Source organism: Dipodomys spectabilis, unplaced genomic scaffold, assembly GCF_019054845.1.
Source record: "Dipodomys spectabilis isolate Male_0828 unplaced genomic scaffold, ASM1905484v1 ptg000009l, whole genome shotgun sequence".
Taxonomy (NCBI): Eukaryota; Metazoa; Chordata; class Mammalia; order Rodentia; family Heteromyidae; genus Dipodomys; species Dipodomys spectabilis.
In genome coordinates this window covers 16,300,960-16,320,684 of record NW_024870686.1, presented here as the reverse complement: position 1 = coordinate 16,320,684, position 19,725 = coordinate 16,300,960, and the positions used below count along the sequence as shown (strand labels likewise).

At 36.5% G+C, this 19,725-nt stretch overlaps 1 protein-coding gene across 4 annotated transcripts in view; it reads right to left on the bottom strand.

Annotated features, from left to right (window-relative positions):
- Positions 1-19,725, bottom strand: part of Sorbs2 (sorbin and SH3 domain containing 2) — a 134,127-nt gene that overhangs the window by 8,287 nt on the left and 106,115 nt on the right. For all 4 annotated transcript variants that reach the window (XM_042700277.1, XM_042700284.1, XM_042700292.1 and 1 more), the window contains one exon: positions 16,727-16,927. In XM_042700277.1, the coding sequence (XP_042556211.1) occupies positions 16,727-16,927 (201 nt within the window). The remainder of the gene's footprint in view (positions 1-16,726; positions 16,928-19,725) is intronic.

The window sequence follows — 19,725 nt, the reverse complement described above, 5'->3', positions numbered from 1 at the left end:
AAATTTAACTAGAATGAAACAAACAATATCCAGGTAACATGTAACATTTTACCTTAGAAGAGAAATATTGGTAGAAATTTCCAGTGCACTGAACTCTCAAAAGAGTTTCCTTTCTTTTTAAACTAAGCATCAAGACCAGTATCTGTAATAGATACTTATAATATTGGAAATGACAAGCCTTTATATCCCATACAGCTACATAAATACTTGAATGAATGAAAGTTACCACATTTGTTGAATATGTCAACTTGGTGTAATTAGTATTGATTGTGTGTTACCTTTTAGGACGAGAAATGCATACTTTATTCACAACACATTTCAAAAGCATTCTCTTAAAAAAAAAGCATTCTCTTCTCAATAATAGTTGCATGGTGAAATAATAAAATAAATTTTTGCATGATGATTATATATGTGGTTTTTTTTTTATTGTTTTTGTTTGTAGGTTGTTTGTTTTTTTTTTTTTGTCAGTCGTGGAGCCTGAACTCTGGGCCAGGGCACTGTCGCTCAGCTCTTCTCAAGGCTAGCGCTCTACCACTTGAGTCACAACCACTTCTGGCTTTTTCTGCTTATGTGGTGCTGAAGAATCGAACCCAGGGCCACATGCATGCAAGGCAAGCACTCTACCACTGAGCCACCTTCCCAGCCCCAAATACGTGGCTTTTTAATGACATTAGATTATGTTCTTAGATATCAGGCTCAGTTCTTGGGTTTCCATCATTATGAGAGCATTACGGGAGACCGGGAAGTTTTCTTGCAAATTGTTTATAGCAACCCCATTGCTCCAAGCTTGAATGGGGAACTCTTGAGATTATCTGCTGCCTTCCTAAATCCTTTGCTCATATTCTTTCTACCCATACTACTATTAATTGGAAGCATTTATTAACAACATTATTAGAAATTTTACTCAATAGTCTATGTAAAGAATATATCAATGTAAAACTAAAGTTACTGGCCACATGGCTACCTCAAAACAGTGACAAAATTTACTCCTATAAGGCAGTATAAAATTACTAATAGTACTTAAATTGATCAAGCTAGATTATTAAAATATAAGGTATTAAATATATTATTTTAAGAACGAGTAAGATTAACTTACCATCCAGATATTTGAGATTATTTAGTCCAATATATTACCAAATCAAATTTAAATTTATAAAAAGAAGCAACTGTAAGTTATTCAGAAACATATATATGTATTCTCTACGTCTCTACATGATATAGATAAGCTATAGATATGAAACTTTCACATGGCACAGTTGTATATACTAATTGCTATTAATAGCATGTTACATTATTTCATAATTTCTTGGTTTTCTTATTTTAAATTACTTCACAGTAATGTTCACTTGCATATGTTTCTATAAACTACAAGTAAACTTTTAGCTCTGTTTTTTTCTTTCTGAAGTTACAATTGGGCTAATCTTTTTACTCTAATATAGGTAATGATATTTTAAACATTCTATCCAGGGAGCAGTTTCTTTCCTTCAAATTTTCCTTGGAACACATTCAAAGAGTATGCATTAGAGTTGCATGATGTTGAAAATTCTCTTGTTAATCAAAAATAAATATAAAAGAAACTTTAGAAAAATCGAATTTCCCTACATTTCAAGTGACAATCAAAAGGATGACAGTTGTCTCAAAAATAATCACAAGCTGGACACTGGTGGCTCACACCTGTAATCCTAGCTACACAGGAGGCTTTGATCTGAGGATTGTCGTTCAAAGCCAACCGTGGGCAGAGTCTCTGAGACTCTTATCTCCAATTACCCACTAGAAAAATGGGAAGTGGTGCTGCGGCTCAAAGTGGTAGAGCACTAGCCTTGAGAAAGCAAGCTTAAGGGTAGCACCCAGGCCCCGAGTTCAAGCCCCACAACTGAAAAATCACAGCATTATCTGTGGTGCATAGCATCATTTGTTATAAGAAAATATGATCTGCTCTTTTAATGAAGAGAGAAAATATTTTGTTAAATACATGCCTATTTCCATATATTTAAATCATTCTAATATGGTTTAAATAGAGTAATAATTGAAGTGTGTGTGTGTGTGTGTGTGTGTGTGTGTGTGCGCGCGCCTGTGTGTCCTGGGTCTTGAACTCAGGGTCTGGACATTGGTCAGTGAGCTTCTTTTGCTGAAGGCTAGCACTCTACCACTTGAGCCACAGCTTTATTTTCAGCTTTTTTGATAGTTTTCTTTTTAATTGGAGATAAGAGTTTTATGGACTTTCTGTATGAACTAGCTTTAAACCAAGTCAGATCTCAGCTTCCTGAATAGCTCAATTACAGGCATGAGCTACCATTTGCCCTGCAAAATTGAAGCTTTTATACATGATATTTAGTGTTGGATAAAACAGGCTGGCCTTACATTAAAATATATCACTTTGACTGTTCATGAATGTAAAGCAGTGTACTTTCAGTCGATATCTCCCCTTTTACTAGCATCACTGTGATGCAATCTATTCAATTTTCACTCTACTTTCCCAATCATTTAAATGAATTGTCCCTTTACCAATACTGGGCTATTACTTAAGTGGGTAGCTCCCTAAATTCCACAGCTCCCTTCATGTCAACTTGTGTTCCTGGGTGTGTCAGACAATAATAGCCTTACTTTTCATCATCTTTCCCAATATTCTTCTCCTCCTTTCCTATCCTTCAAAACATCTTGTTTCCATCTAAGTAATCCCCTTTTTTACACTGCCTACTTTTCAGTCCAGAATGAATCACAATTTTCTTTAACAAGGAAGTTTCAAAGCTTGCCTAGCACAGCCATTGCCCTCGTGTTAACAGATAACTAGAAACTAGTTTGGAAGAGACTTACTTAATCACAGTCAAATTAATTTATTTTAAAAGCATCTGAACAATAGAAGAGCAAGTAGAGCTAGTAGTTATTTGTGAGGGCATATTTCTATCTATCTTCCTGTCTTGAGCATTGTCTTACACTTGAATGCATCCCAGCTTCCTTATCTCTACCATCAATGAGCTGGAAAAAAAACTATGATTTCTCTTTCTCTCCTCAGGAAACCCATACAGAAATCCACAGGTTTTCAGACATTTTCCCTCTGCTGTGTGAAGGTGTCTCTCATTACCTTATATGTTCATTTGTTAGACAGCTGTTATAACTGATGCTCATTTGTTAATTCTTACATGTCCTCATCATATGGAAATTATAAGATAATGATTCAACATTATATTTCAGATTAATATACTAGAACTAAAATATATTGGATACTTTCTTCATATTACAAATAACTTTTAGAAAGGAATAGAGTAGTGTTTTTAAACACTCTCTTGAGTAGAATATTTTTAGGACGGAATAGATGGCGTAACTTGTTTAAAATCAGCATCTTTGCTTTGTCTCTAAGGCCAGTATTTCTGTTCTGTATGGTTATTCAAGCAAACTGTCTCAGGAGAGGAGCTTTTGTCCTGTCTTCCCAGGTTGAAACTCTCAGCAGTTACCCTAAGACTGGCACCGTGTCTTTACTCTGTTGCCACCTAGTGGTGACTAGTAGTAGCAACAAGTTGAAAGTTGTTTTTGCCTTTGGTTAAGTCTGGCCAAATTTTAATTCTGAAAGGATATTTTAAAGACCACAATAATGTGAGAAGACAATCATTTATTTCTCTGTCTATGTTCTTTCCATCCCAGGTTTGAAGTTTTTGAGGAGGAATTAATTGTTAGCCAGGAATATTTTTGTCCTATGTTCATTTCTATTTTAGCTATCTGCTCAGGCATTTCTATTACTCATAACTTCTTAGCAGTTCTGAGATAAATATAGAACAATATACATCTGTGACATTCAGAGAGGCTTACTTGAACTGTGAGATTAAGAAAATAGTTTTCAAGTTAACACATTGCTATCACTGTGTTGGAAATTTTGAGCAAGAATTGTATCATATTTCCTTGCTGAGTCTTAAGAACACAATTAAACTATTAAACTTAGAAAAATCCAATGAAATATAATTCTATTTGCATGGCATCTTTAATATTTATTTTTTGAATCTTTTGTTTTTTTAGCGTGTCTAGTTTTTAGGTATCATACAATAATCATACAAAAATTATGGGTTTTGTTATGGTATACATAATATTTTTTAGTACTGTCAAAATGGATGCATAGAGACAGGTTCCAAACACATGCTAATTTTCAAAGCCAGGATTATTTGTGAGTCACTGAAGGCTTGTTTGGGATCTATTATCTTAGCTTTAGTAGAGAGCACATACTTCCTAGAGGGGGAGACATAGTTGTCTGACAGCCATCTACTTAGGCTTTTGCAAAGAAAGATATATGTGAAAGATTAGCCATGTCTTCTATTCAATAATTCTTAAATAAAGCTAAATTGTTACTTTAAATACTAATGTAAAAAATTGAACTCATTAAAAGCTCAGAGTTAAGGTTTTTTTGTTTTTGTTTTTTTGGTCAGTCATAGGGCTTGAACTCAGAGCCTGGAAATGGTCCCTGAGCTACTTCCCTCAAAGCTAGCACTCTACCACTTGGAGCCACAGCACCACTTCTGGTTTCCTGGTGGTTAATAGGAGGTAAGAGTCTCATGGACTTTTCTGCCTGGGTTACCTTTGAACCTCGATCCTCAGATCTGAGTCTCCTGAGTAGCTAGAATTACAGGCATGAGTTACCAGTGCCAGGCAGAACTAAGGTTCTTAAGGGAACTTTTTTTCAGAGAGTGTTTGTTGAAGTACTAGTCAATCAGAGTTAAATGATGCTAGTAACAGCACTATGTTTATAGGGTTATTTTTCTTTTTTTGATTCTGAAGGTAGAGCACAACCTTGCATAAGTTGAAAGAAAAATAGAGTGTTTATGGTCCACACAAACATATGTCTAATGTACAAATTCATGGTGTAAAATTATGGCAAAGAAAGAATTTAGGATGATCTCAGTGAATTATGGGAATTTATGCGTAAGTTCTAATGATTTTGGAAAAAGCTTTGTTTTTGTGTTCACTTTGAAGGCTGTTCATAGAGTCTAAAAACTCTACCAATCCACATTCCCCTCTTTCTCTATGGCAACAGGAGGAGTTGTTTCAACAACTCCTGATTTTTGTTGTAAAACTCACAAGATGGCATAGGCACTGAACAGTATCGACATTTAGAAACTAAGAAAGGAAGATTTAAACATTAAGCTTTTGAGGATTTGAAATGTAGAGCCATCAGCTGTGAAATAAACCTATTACAGCTAAATCAAGGTCCATTAAAATAGAGATGGCGACTGAAATCCTGACCTAGGAAAATCCCCAAATTCCTTGCCTGCATTCCTCAGACTCCATTGGCTGTAAACCTCGGTAGATATTAAAGAGCTGTGTAGCTAAAGAAAAAGCAGTTTGGAATTGAAAGCAGTCAAATCAGGAGCCCATGTGTTTGGGATAAAAGGGACATTGGGTGAGTGAATCACATATTACCAGAGCAACAAAATACTGTGAAATAAGAATCATGGATTAAAAAAAAAAACCAAACAAATTGAATGACATTGAAGCCAACACATAGATTCCTTCAGAGTATGATTAGCAACATTTTTGTTATTTGTAGTAAAAACACTGACTAGAAAGCACTGAGAGAGTCTACCAACATGAGGCAGTTGTAGAAAACACCATCTGTTCTTGCTGGTGTACTGGTGAATGTGACCATGGTGGTTTTTCTTTTCCTTTTTCTTTTCTCTTTCTCTCTCTTTCTTTCTTTCTTTCTTTCTTTCTTTCTTTCTTTCTTTCTTTCTTTCTTTCTTTCTTTCTTTCTTTCTTTCTTTCTTTCTTTCTTTCTTTCTTTCTTTCTTTCCTCTCTCTCTCTCTCTCTCTCTCCCTCTCTTTTCCCATTTGAGAAACTCAACACTCAGTAGGGAAGCACACAATCCAAAGACTTAGGATCTGATTTTATATCTCATAGCCTCCTGAGCACTTCTGTCAAGGGAATCTACCATTTGACGTTACTGCTAGCTGCAAGCAAAGGAACTAGAGAAGAGCCAGCCCACAGACAGAGAGGGTGGCCAGGATGATTGAGACAAGATGGGGGTGTTTGACCCTACCCTGTTGAGTGGCGAGCCGCAGGACCTCTTAGACATCACTGGGCTGAGAGGAGGTTTACCCAGGACAAATAACTCTTGCTTTAAATCAGCCTGGAAAAGCCGTAAGAAGTTAGTTAGATCTCATCTTCATGATGCAATCTTTAGGAAGGTTCTTTCTGGGACTTTGTTTTCCATACACACACAGCATGCCGAAGTTAGGACAGGGCAGGAAGATGAGCAGTCTGCACACAGTTCTCCTGGCTCCTCCATTTAGCTTCCAACTGCCCAGGATGAGCTACTGCTTTGATAAGGGACTCAGAGGCAGAGTGAAAAAGGTTTGTAGAAGGAAGCTGGCAGGCTAGAGTTACTGGATGCCACGTACCTGGCTAAGAACATATATAAGAAATGTTCTATATTTAGCAGAAGCCGTAACCATTGGGTTCAAAACTGACGTTTTTCTTTGTGCGTACTGATTAGACAAAGTGGGATTGAGATTAAACAAAAAACAAATTTAGTACCCATGAAATTTCATGGCAAGTATTAAACTGTTGCTAGGGGCAAAAGTGTCTACCAAAATACGTAAGGAAAAAAAACTCATAAAGCTTCTTTTTGGAAAAACGGTGGACTATAAATACTCATTTCTGTCCTACCAACAAATTTGATTCTTTTGATATTTTTTTTTAAAGTAAATTCTTTTTTTTTTTGGGTCCGGTCGTGGGGCCTGAACTCTGGGCCTGGGCACTGTCCCTCAGGTCTTCAGCTCAAGGCTAGTGCTCTACCACTTGAGCCATAACGCCACTTCCGGCTTTTTTCTTTTTGCTTATGTGGTGTTGAGGAATTGAACCCAGGGCCTCAGGCATGCAAGGCAAGCACTCTACCACTGAGCCACCTTCCCAGCCCAGTAAATTCTTTTTTTAATACATCAAATTAGCTAATCTTCATTTAAGTTTTTAGTAGTAGACAGTATCTAGCAATGTTGTATCTTGTAGTTAATTTGGCTTAAGAGAAGTTTAGTAGGACTAAATAATTTTTATTAAAAACATGTGGCTTTCTTAATTCTCATTTAGGCAAAATTTAGTAATCATTAGAAATTTTTGACTTATATCTTTAATCTCTTAAGATAAAACACGTGTGGCTTGTTTGCTTAAAGGTCCTGGCAGAGAATTCTTAATGTTCTCTTATTTTCTTCAGTAATGGGGGCAAGGGTGCTAGTTGACTCAAACCCACTCTATATGAAGACACATTTCCTGTTTTCCTTGTTCCTGGATATGCTCAAGTACTATATTTTGAATATTGGGATAGAAGTAATTTCTTGGAATCTTCTGTATTTCCTGATGTCTTTGAAGTCATCATACCTCTCTAGGGTACTTTATAGTATATGCAAGAGACACATATTTCTACCTTATTTTTAGTTTACTGCAAACACAACTACTTCACTCTTGACTAATGCAGAGTTCCTATAACTATCAAGAGTCATAGATAAAAGGCAAATGATGGACAATAATAGCTAAAAGGATCATATGATTATACTAGAAAGAATCAGGGCTTAATTATTTTTGTGTACCAGTTTTGGGGCTTGAACTTAGGACTTAGGTGCTGTCCCTGAGCTTCATTTGCTCAAGGCTAGCACTTGAGCCACAGTGCCTCTTCTGGCTTTTTCTGAGTAGTTTATTGGAGACCAGAGTCTCAGGAACTTTCCTGCCCCAGCTGACTCTTTGAACCAGGATTCTCAGATCTCAGCCTCCTGAATAGCTAGGATTACAGGCATGAGCTACCAGGGCCCAGTCGGGCTTAACTTCCTATTAGGAAAGGGGTCAAAGGCACCACCTTTTGATGTAATTGCTTAAGGGTGATGAGACTTCCTCATAGAATCACAAGAGCTGAGTTTCTAGAAAGAAGCCCAAGACAAAGACATCGTTGGTCCTCATTAATCACTTCCTTTGCAACTTGAGCCCACAACCAACAAGTTTCTTTTTTATAAAGTATTCTGAAACATGGAGAAAGATCTGAGATTCACAGTAAGCTTTATGGTGAAAAACATTATTTTAAAAACAGATAATGAAAAAGTCAGGGGAGCTGAATGAATAGAGGAATGGTGGGAGAATGCAGTTACAATATTCAATGTGTATCTGTGGAAATGGACCTTGAGACATGAGGGAAATGGGAAGGGTTGGGAGAGATGGAGGATGTTGGAAGAGGTGCCATTGATCAAGATGTATTGTAGTCAAAGCTGATATGTTGAATTGAAACTCCTCAGTACAACTATTTAAAGATCAAAGTATAATAAAAAATAAAACACTAGGGAAAGTATTGACTATATGCCAAGCCTACAATCTGTTTATCTTTTAAGCAGTCTGTAATCCACAAAGCAGTGGTAAATGAGTAGCAGCAAATTTTGCTCTTGTGGAAGAATTTTGGATCGCAGATGCAATTAAAAATGCAGTGGGAAATTAAAGCAACATTTATTGCCAAACATGAGAAAAGAGTTTGTTTTTGTGGAACGTACTCTTTTGTGTAGTTATTAAAACATTCTTGTGAAATATAGTTATTGTGAATACCTACATTCCATCATATCATTCTGGATATAATTGAAATGAGCTTGGCTTTTGTAGCATAATGAACTTCTAAATCTTAGGTTTTCATTGATACTGCAATCTAAGCTCTCTATCTCTTTAAATGGGAGGACTAAGATTCCAGAGCTTTTTCTCATTTATTGATTGAGCTTAAGGCACAAGAGGTAATAAGAAAAGGCAATGGGTAAATATGCTGGCCTTAAAAATAATACCACAGACTGGCAGGCACCGGTAACTCACACTCTACCTACTCAGGAGGCTGAGATCTGAGAATCATCAAAAATCCTAAGACTCTTGTCTCCAATGAACCACCAAAAATGTTGGAAGTGGAACTGTGGCTCAAGTGGTAGAATGCTAGCGTTGAGTTAAGAAAACAAGCTCAAGGATAGTGCCCAGGCCCTGAATTCAAGCCCCAGGATCACACACACACACACACACACACACACACACACACACACACACACACACACACACACACACACAAACACATAAGAATAAAAACCCATAAAAGGGAAGGCAAATTCTTAAGTCATTATAAAACGAATTTATAGTAGTTAAAATGAAATTATAGTAGTTAAAATTTGTGGCAATTTTTCTTCCTGTTAAAAGAAAAATTCACTAAGCAAAAAGCAATTTAAAATATGTTGTTTTATCAGAAGTTTCCTCCACACTAGAGGTGAAATCACACAGACTGGCTGAAGTAGTGGAGGCATCAGAATGTTGAAGATCATATTAATGGCAATGCTCACGTATCACACAGGTGTATCAGAATATGGAGACATTGCTGTATCAGAGCTTTATTCTTTCACTAATCTGTAGATGTTCTCATTTTTATGGTCAAAAATTAAATATGAGGATAAGTTACTACGTAAAGGCTATATCACCTTTTGTATAAAAGAGGTTTCAAGATCATTCTTGAAACCTTCTGTGATGAACTGATTCCACACTGTCAGTGTCATGATCTCTTTCCAAGGTTAATCATTCATTTTGTCTAAAACAACACTTTTTATTTTTAATTTTTTTTTTTTTCGTCGGTCATGGGGCCTGAACTCTGGGCCTGGGCGCTGTCCCTCAGCTCTTCAGCTCAAGGCTAGAACTCTACCACTTGAGCTACAGCGCCACTTCCGGCTTTTTTTTTTCTGCGTATGTGGTGCTGAGGAATCGAACCCAGGGCCTCAGGCATGGAAGGCAAGCGCTCTACCACTGAGCCACTTTCCCAGTCCCACTTTTTATTTTTAAATGATATCTTTTGGGAGACCAAAATACCAACATGGCACTAGCATAAAGGTGTTAGAGATGAAGGCTCTGACAGTTGCTACCAACAAAGCATCCCTCTTACATCCTTATTTTCTTTACCTTGGGGGAAGAGCAAAACTTAAAATAGTCACTGTTGGACCATGCTGCTTTGCTACTCTTCTGCACCTGCTCAAGTTGGGAAATACATCCACTGTGGTATAACAGAAGACAGCAGACACAAAGCTGGTTTCTTTGAATGAGATGGTTCTCAAGCAGATTCTAGCCTTCTTAAAATCCTGATGCTTACTTGTGATCATAATATAAATTTTACTTTGCTTTTCTCTTGAATGTGAGTAAGTATAGCTGTTTTGCAGATGTACCTTTTCAAGTGTTGAGCAGAGGCCATGCTAATGATGCTACAAGTTGTTAGCCATCACTACATATTTTCTTAGATTTTGTAAGGAGGCACACATTGAAATGTACATCTCTACTGAAGTTCATTCAAAGACATGCAATAAACCACACTCAAGATGCAGTTACCTTTACTTTTGGTGAACTTATCTCCTGCTGATAAGAGTATTTAGGGAGGAGAGGAGGTGAGTAAGGCTGGGTGGGCTGAGAAAGTGCAGAGACCAAAGGAGGATGAAATGGAGGGGAGGAAAACAGACAGCTGGGGAAAGGTGTAGTCCTTGGATCTCCGGAAGAAAACGAAGGTGGCTTAAACATTGAGAAAAGACAAGATTTGAATACGTTTATGTCCAAGATGAGGATTCATGGCTTCTAGAGTATTTTCCCAACTTAACTAATTTTAATGACACCAACCCTTGGAAATGACATTTCTGAAAGCACTTGCATTTGGAGTTTGATTTAAAAAGTTAGATAGGTATCATCAGTTTAATTTTTTTTGGATGTAGATGGCTGGACATAAGAATATCTGGATTGTACTTCATGATATATTTATAGGAAGACACTTTCTAAATGTGAAGGAAATCAAGTAGCTAAAGCCCTAAAATGATTCTTTCTAGTCTGTTGGAAGCTGGCTACGAACTGCTGAGTAGCTTATTAGACAGCTAGGGAAGTGATGTGTCACCATGCCTCGTTACACTATTCTTTCCTTAATGTTTTTGTGGGGAGGGTAGCACTGAAGTTTGATCTTAAGATCTTTTACTTGTTGTACCACTTTACTCATGCCATACTATTTTTGATGACTTGAGGGTCTCACTTTTTCCTCGGGTCAGCCAGGACTTTGATCCTGCATATCTGGGATAGCAGGTACTTATCACTGAGTCCAGCTTGAATCATTCTTTTTGTTTAATATTTTCTTTTTTTTTTTTTTTGGGGTCCGGTCGTGGGGCCTGAACTCTGGGCCTGGGCGCTGTCCCTCAGCTCTTCAGCTCAAGGCTAGCGCTCTACCACTTGAGCCACAGTGCCACTTCCGGCTTTTTTCTTTTTGCTTATGTGGTGCTGAGAAATCGAACCCAGGGCCTCGAGCATGCAAAGCAAGCGCTCTACCACTGAGCCATCTTCCCAGCCTTGTTTAATATTTTCAAGTAATTATACTCACTTTTAAAATCTGATGACATAGATTTGAGAGAGCATTATTATTTTTTTTAAAGAAGAGGTTTATACATTAAAGTTTCAGAACATTTTCTTCCTTCTTTGGTTAAAACTATGGTTCAAGATACCTTGTTTGTAAGAGAAAGATTCAGGATCCAGTTCTTAAGCAATTATCAACTTGAATATAATGATCACTTCAGAAAAGTCAAATGGGGACTGAAATAGTATTTTTTCTCCTTTTCCTTATTTTCTTTATTTCTTTGTCCTTATTTTAAATGTCTATTTATTTTTTGCAAGGTGTTTTCACATCAAGGGCATGCTGTGTATATATGTTTTTTCCCCCTGGAGTTGAATTAATCTGTCTCTATAGTGGGGTAATAACATCTCTCACCTCTCCAAGATCTAAAAGTTAAAGATGGAAAAGCCTGAGAATATTACCTGGCAGTAAGAGTCAACCATCAGTTGTCATTATTAATATTAGAAAACTAGAAAGAGTATATAAATGAAAAAAAACTTGAAGTAGGAATTTATAGTCAGAAATAATGGGACAATGGGACTAGATATTTATGTCAATTTATCAAACTATAGTATGTTTTTATGTATCCCTCCACCCTCTGACTCACTCAATTCTTTTAGGCCTTGTAAGAAAATATGCTAAGGCAGTACCAAAACAGATGTTTATTACTATGGCTAACTAACTATCCTAGCTAATTGTAGTAAGGTCAGTTAGTTCTTTAGCAATTAGATACTATCTAAATACCTCATTGATATCTTTTGCTGTGTTGCTCTTTTCCTTGGGGATCCTAGTGTCTGTGGGTGTGCCTACCAGAGCTTTTAAGCAGCTGGGTTTCTCCTCTTCCTCCTCTTCAATTTGCAGCTTTGGTGTCACTTTTGCAGCCTCATGGTCACACCACAAGGCTTCATGCTCTTCAGATTCTGGTTGCCATCTCTGGTATACAACCCCCTCACAGATTTCCTCCTCTTCCTCTCCAATGGCAGGGAGGGTGACAGGCAAGGCACTCACACTGGTGCATGCAGAGGCCACAAATTTATCACCCAGGACTTCAAGAGCCTTTTTAGGGTCTGAAGAGCAGCTCCTCAGTTTTTTCAAATGTACCAGCTTGTTTTGCGTGGTCGTTGTAGGATCCTGCAGTGGTGCTGTAAGGTAAGGCCTGGCTGCACGTGAGGTCACACTCGAGTTGGGGAGGGACAAGAGAGAGTAAGATGACTCCACAGGTAAGGGTGCTGGAGGCAGTGGGAGGGGCACTGGGGGCTCTTCCTTGATTTCAAGGATGGTGTCCTTTAGGGTATTTGGTTTGGCTTGATCAGCTGGTAAGATTAAGGCACTAAATTTCTCTAATTCATCCAAGAAGTTGTCCAGAAAAGAAGCGGTGGTTGTTGGGGCCACAGAGTTTGTTGGTGGACACCTGTCAGTCAGAGACAGTCCTTCCTGATGAACTCCCTGAGGAGAATTAATGTCAGAGCCAGGTGGAGCTTTGGATATAAGAGGAGGGGATGGTTCACTGGAAGCCAACTTAGAAATGAGCAGGGACCATGAAATTAAACACAATAAACAAAGAAAAAGAACAATCAAGCATGAAAACGCAGAGACAGAGAAATGCAGAGAAAGTATGGCATTGAATCGAATAATCATTTGGTATAACACGGATTTGAAGACATGTAGAAGAAATCTAAGTTTGAAGGTATTTTATTGAGATTCAAATATATAACATCATTTATGCTAATTAAAAATGTACACAATGAAACTTGACTAGTTCTGAAGTGGTCTTAGGTATCAGATGAGAAGATACTACCAGGACAGTGAAATCTTAAGAGGTTTCACTGTCCATCTCGTACACTAAGGATAGTGTTGGTTTCCAGATATTGGGTCAGTTCAAATGTTTTTTAAGTGTGTTAATGTAGAAAGAAACCCAACAGGAAAGCTTTCCTTGGTCCTTTTTATTTACTGTTTTCCCTTTCTGAAACAGTGCCCATTCTTTGAACTTTCAAATCTTCTCATTTATGTCTGTGAGATGATAATAACACATGTAATAAATATTGTATACATGAACATATTTCTATCTAGGTAAGTTCATGACTACAATGAATCAATGTCCATAACTACTGCTTCAAAGTTCAATACTTCTACAGAAAGAGGGAGTAAGAGTAACCTGCAAAGACTCCCGTTCTTTCTCAAAGTTTCGACTGTTATTGCAAATTTGAGGAGTATAATTTCTGAAGATTAATCTCCTGAAGTGAAACATACTCCTGTATATCTTAGTATTATTGATGTATTTTGGAATGCTTCAAACAAAAGAGTAAAAGGCAAATTTTTATACAAACTCATGAAAACTAATTCTAGTATCTTATCTTGCTCCTTCCTTCCTTCCTTCCTTCCTTCCTTCTTTCCTTCTTTCCTTCCTTCCTTCCTTCCTTCCTTCCTTCCTTCCTTCCTTTCCCTCTCCCTCCCTCTCTCCCTTTTTCTACTTTCTTTCTCTCTTCCCCCTTCCTTCCTTCCTTCCTTCGTTACTTCGTTCCTTCGTTCGTTCCTTCCTTCCTTTTCTTTCCTTGTTTAAGGTTCTTTCTCAGATTGCTTGTTCACAGATGGTGCTCCTCCATTTGAACTGTATCAACAGTTAGACAGTTTGCTGATTAATTGGAGGTGCAATCTCTCAGACTTTCCTCCAGAAATGGCTTTGAACCATAGCAATGGTGTTGTTTAATATTTCAAAAAAAAGAAAGAAGAAATAGAACACCATGATCATGGGGTTGTGTGAATGGCATAAGACTAAAGTGAGCATCTCAAGAGAAGATTCAGAACCTGAGGCTGCTTAACACCTGATACAAAGTGAGACTGCATGTGAGCTTTGGAACTACTAAGTCCTGAAGACACTGAACTATTCACTGAGATATAAATCATCTGCATTTCATTTCAGTCTATAGAATTTCTTCTACTGGCTAAAGTTCTGTTTTATGAATTTTGTTATACAAAAAAAGTTAGATTTGATTTTAATTATTTGATTTTGAAATTCACTTTTTGCTTCCTCTCACAGACAGCAATAATATGAATGAGAAAGAAAGACCTGTAAAGTCCACGGTCATTGCTATTCAGTATTGCTATTGCTCTTTACCTCTTCTACTATATCCATTAGCCCCAGTGTCACCAATATACATCTTAGCAGGTTAACAGTGCTTAGTTTGATCATGGATTTGATTATCCTCAAAGTCAAATCTAGTATTGGGGAGTACTTATACCACCACAATATACCCATAATACCACAGTTATACAATTACCTTGTCTTCCAAAGCATAAGAAGTGGATTCTATTGTACTAAAAGGAGAAATAATACTAGCTTACATTTCAGTCTCCCCTAAAATTCTGATAACATGCCAAGAAACATGCAAGTGTTTTAAAGGGACGTTAAAAACCATTAGTGAGCTCTTCTCTATTTGAAAGTATCAGCCATGAAATAGGACATGTTCAGGGCAATAGCACTGAGAAATTTCCTTTCACTAAGCAAATTACACCGTAGCATGATTTCTAGTTGTACTGAAACCAGTAAGAATTTTTCTCAAATTTGTGGACATAAACTTTTAACTTATTTTTTCTTTTCAGTAAGATTAAAATACTAATTAGTTACTAATGAAATCTGTACCTTCTTATGTTTAAAACCTGGTATGCTAAGAAAAGCTGAAAATATATTTAAACCACATTTGAAATCAAGATAAAACATTGTGTTCTAAATGATTACATTGTCATTGTTAATTAGGCTACATGGTTCTTAATGCTAAGTAATCCCTTGTTTAAACAACTTCCTGACATTTTATAAGAGCTTAGACACTTGATTTATCTGGCAGGTCTTTTAAGCTAGCTGGGTGATGGGTAAGACACATCTATGCCTGAAGATTCTTATCTTTTCTCTATCAATAGGAATTATTGCAGAAGGATATTGATCTCAAAATGCAAATAGCTCAATAAAGATATATTGACCGGTAAATACTTAAGTATATTTACTGGTAAATATATTTACTGGTAGGAAGATATTAGAGAACTTTACAATAATCAAATAAAATCAGATAGGATGAGACTTTCATTATCTAATGCTGGATGATTGAGGCTAATTACTCCCATCCAAATCTCTGTCTTCAAAGAGGATCAGAATAAGTAAAATACCTAGATTTAGCTCATTTAATGGAAAAGCACCTCTCTAAAGATCGATTTGTAGATCATTTACTTATGTAAATGAATCTTATCATCTTTCAGGAGTGATTTCCATTACCTAGTATGCTATCTGGAAATGATCTGGGACAGGAAAGGACTTGCTAGCTGGAGATGCATAATTTTTACATCTCTCAGCATCCATGTTACAAACAACTACTATACTATGCAAATTATTAAACTATGTATCTCAGTAGATGTTTTGAGATGTTGGGAAGTAATTCATTGGGAATTTTAATTTTTATGCTATGAAGTTAGTGAGGAGAAGGCAATTACTAAGTACTCTTTATAAAAAATAGAATTCAACAGAAAAAAAAGAAGAAATCTACATAGTGAAAAAAGAAGGATAGTTTTTTCTAATAAGCAAACTCAAAAAGAAAATCCCCTTTTAAGTTACATCTTGAAGAAAATAACCATCTTTAGTTACTAGTTCACGTGAAACAGTAGAATTGATAGTTCTGAAACAAATGAAATAAGACTGAAAACTTCCAATATGCACATTTTCATTCAAACGAATAAATAAGTGGAATTAATGATACAATTTAAATGTTGAGTTCTTGCAAAAGATTCCCAAGACTTCTGTAGAATTTTATTAATAACCATGTGTTTTTGAGCTACATCATTTTGGAAAATATATTATATGTTCATATATATGTTCATATATGCATATATTTATATGCACATATATACATAATGTATAGACATGTTATTTGCATGTGTCCACATATATATTTGTATAATTTTGTAACCATATCTATACAGGTACATAATTACCTTATTTATACATTGTGACACAAATAATCAACTTTCAGAAATAAAATTGTTTTCTAAAATATATATACACAGAAATATATGTAATGTGCAAGCTGATGACACTGATGTTTTCTTTACCTCTTTCAGTTTTTTAAACTTGATAATGGAACCATCAAAATGAAGCATTAAACCTTTATGCCAGCACCTATTTGGGCAAAACTAGGTTATACTTACGACGTGGTACTCTCAGGTATAACTATATAATATATAAATTCCTTTCCTTGCAATAGATATGATGTTCTAATCTGATATCCCCCAAATCACATGCTGGTTATCTTTCTCCAGCCCCCAAGTACTATATTAATTATTGTGATAGAATATCTCCTTACCTTGTTGGAACTCAAGCCATGGATTCTATCACTAGAGTAGCTGTGGGGTATTGGAGGGTCAGGGTAATCATCAGCACCTTTTGTGTTCTTCTTGACCACTTCCACGTAGGAAACTGGGAAGATGCCTTGTCTGTTGGTTCCTGGAATTTTACCTTCATACCAGTTTTGATCAACTCTTTTCAGAAGAATAATTCTATCTCCCTGAAATAAACATTAAGAAAATGCATCATAAATACATAATAATATAAAAAGCATAATTTTTATTGTTTTCTCACAAATAATAGTTTTCTATAGGGAAAGGTTTATATCCCAGTTTTTGTTTAGCCAAAGGAACATAAATAAGGGCTAGTGCTTAGTAGAAAAATACAGATGATCAACCACATTCATGCAATTAAGTCATCGAGTCGTCACAGTAGATTCTTCTTTAATGGTACTCGGTTAATATGAATGGGTTTATACATTTCATACTGGTACTGTATATGATGACTTGCATAAGTTTTTTTTAAAGACTTGGTTTGAAAGATAATAACTTAATGAGCATAACACATTCCTGTTTCTTCCAGATTTGATGGAATGAACCTGTAGCAATTGCTTGAGTCTGAAAATGAGTGGCAGAGGTCAAACCTCTGGTAGGATAAGATTGAAATGTCCATATGCTAACCAGTGATAAAGAGTGAATGGAAAGGATTCAGGCGATATCCATCGCTGTGGCCCAGGACTGACAGCCTCCCATCTGCATCAGGAAGGAGGAGTACCTTCTGATTGTGTGATGGCCATGACATGACTGTTCACTACGTATTTGAACAGAATCCTTGGCTCTTGCAGTCATAAAACTACTCACGGTTCTGCCACCTGTAGCCACCAAATCAATGCTACAGAACATAATTTAAATTTGAACTCAAAACTATGTCTGATACAGAATTAAATCAGCAAATTGCTGCTGAACAGCAAAATTTAAAGCCGCATCCAAAAAGGATATAGAAGTTGAAATCACCGTATGTCAAATAAGGATAAGGAGATATATCCAACAACTTCAGGACCAAATGAGACTCTTGTTTAAGGACTACCTATTGAAGATTCTCTTTTCTTTTGTTGTCCAAGTTGTGGATATTTTACCTAGTGAGTCCTAATCTCAGAACATACTGAAAAGGAAAAGTGAATTTACACAAATCTTAAAAATTCTTAGTATATTTTAGATATGAGACCCTTGTTTGTTGTATGGCTAGTGAAGATCTTCTCCCAATCCGTGGGCTTTCTATGGATCTTGCTACCTATGTCCTTTGTCATGCAGAACCTCTGCAGTTTCATGCAATCCCATTTGTCCAAACTTTCTTTGATTTGTTGTATTTCTGGGTCTTTATTAAGAAAATTTGGGCCTGTGCCAAGGAGCCCTAGAGTTTCTCCTATTCCTTTCTGTAATGTTTTCAGGGTGTCTGCTTTAACTTCAAGGTCTTTGATCCAGTTGGAGTTGATTCTGGTGCAGGGTGATATATAAAGATCTAGCTTTAGTTTTCTACAGGTGTTTAACCAATTTTGCCAGCACCATTTACTGAAGAGGCTGTCTTTCCTCCATTCTGCTTTTTTTTTTTTTTTAGCTCCCCTATTGAAGATTAGGTGGTCATAGAGACACAAGTGGTTTTATCTTTCTTACTGTTGTTTTTAATGTATTTATAATGAACCATGTGATTTTTTTTGTTTCATTTGTATGTTCTTCTATGGTATAACCCCTGTTTTCACTATATTTGATTCCAGTGCCCTGGATCTGGTATATATATTTTTCTAATTTGAGGAGAGGAAGGGAAATAATAAAATGTCGAAATAAGGATATAAGCTGATCCATTGTAACAATGAGAAGTACAAGACACTATGTTGAAAATGAAGGTGGAGGGAGGAGTTGGGGAGGTGGGAGGGAAGGGATGGTAGGGGAAAAATAAAGGAGGAGGTAACAATGCTGGATAGGAAATGGACTCATTACCTTGCTCATGTAATTCCTCTGTACAGTATTTTTACAATAAAAAATCAATACAAAAATTCTTATTATACCCAAAACAGTCAGTGACAAGGCTGTTTTGGGGTTAAACTGAGAAATCCTTTATTTCCTTGTTTGTTTAGTGTTGGTAGTACTTGAAAATCAGACTTAAGGCTTCATGCTTGCCAGGTTGGTGTTCTACCACCTGAGTCATATCATTTTTTTTTTTTTGTCAGTAATGGGCCTCAAACTTGGGGCCTGGACATTGTCCTTGAGCAAAAGTATGCTCTACCACTTTGAGCCACAGGGCTACTTCCAGTTTTCTAGTAGTTACCTGGAGATAAGAGTGTCACCAACTTTCCTGCCTGGACTGGCTTTGAGCTGCGATCCTTAGATCTCAGCCTCCTGAGTAGATAGGATCACAGGCATGAGCCACCAGAGCCTGGTTTACATTGTTCTTTTGCTTTTGTTTATTCGTTAAACAGAGTCTCACACTTCTGCCAGGAGTGGTCTTGGGCAGAAATGTTCCTATCTCCATCTTCTGAATATCTGGGATTATAGATAGGCATCATCATATCCAGGCCTGGAAAAGGCTTTCTTCATAGTATGAAACAGAAGATGGGTACTGTTTATGTCATGCTACATGGCTGTCTATGTTTAGTAGTGCAAAAAGGAATGTAGCAGAGAATCAACAGAGTACAATTAGAATTGAAAAGAGAATGAGATGTGGATCCTTTAGGACCACAACTGTGGAATTTGCCTTCCTTTTACCTGGCTAAATATTTGACCTGTAGGCCTCGGACATCCAGATGATTCTAATTAATAAAGAATTGTTATTATTATTTATTATTAATCTGTTCTTACTTTGTGTAGTAGTGATTGACTATTACAAATATATGCCATTGTTTAACAAACAAAATGGCCTATAATTGTTTTTAATTAATTCCCCTGTCCCATGTCTAAAATAACAAGGTAACTACAATTGTAGTTTCAGAAACCTGCTATCATTTCAAACACATCTATGAAGAAC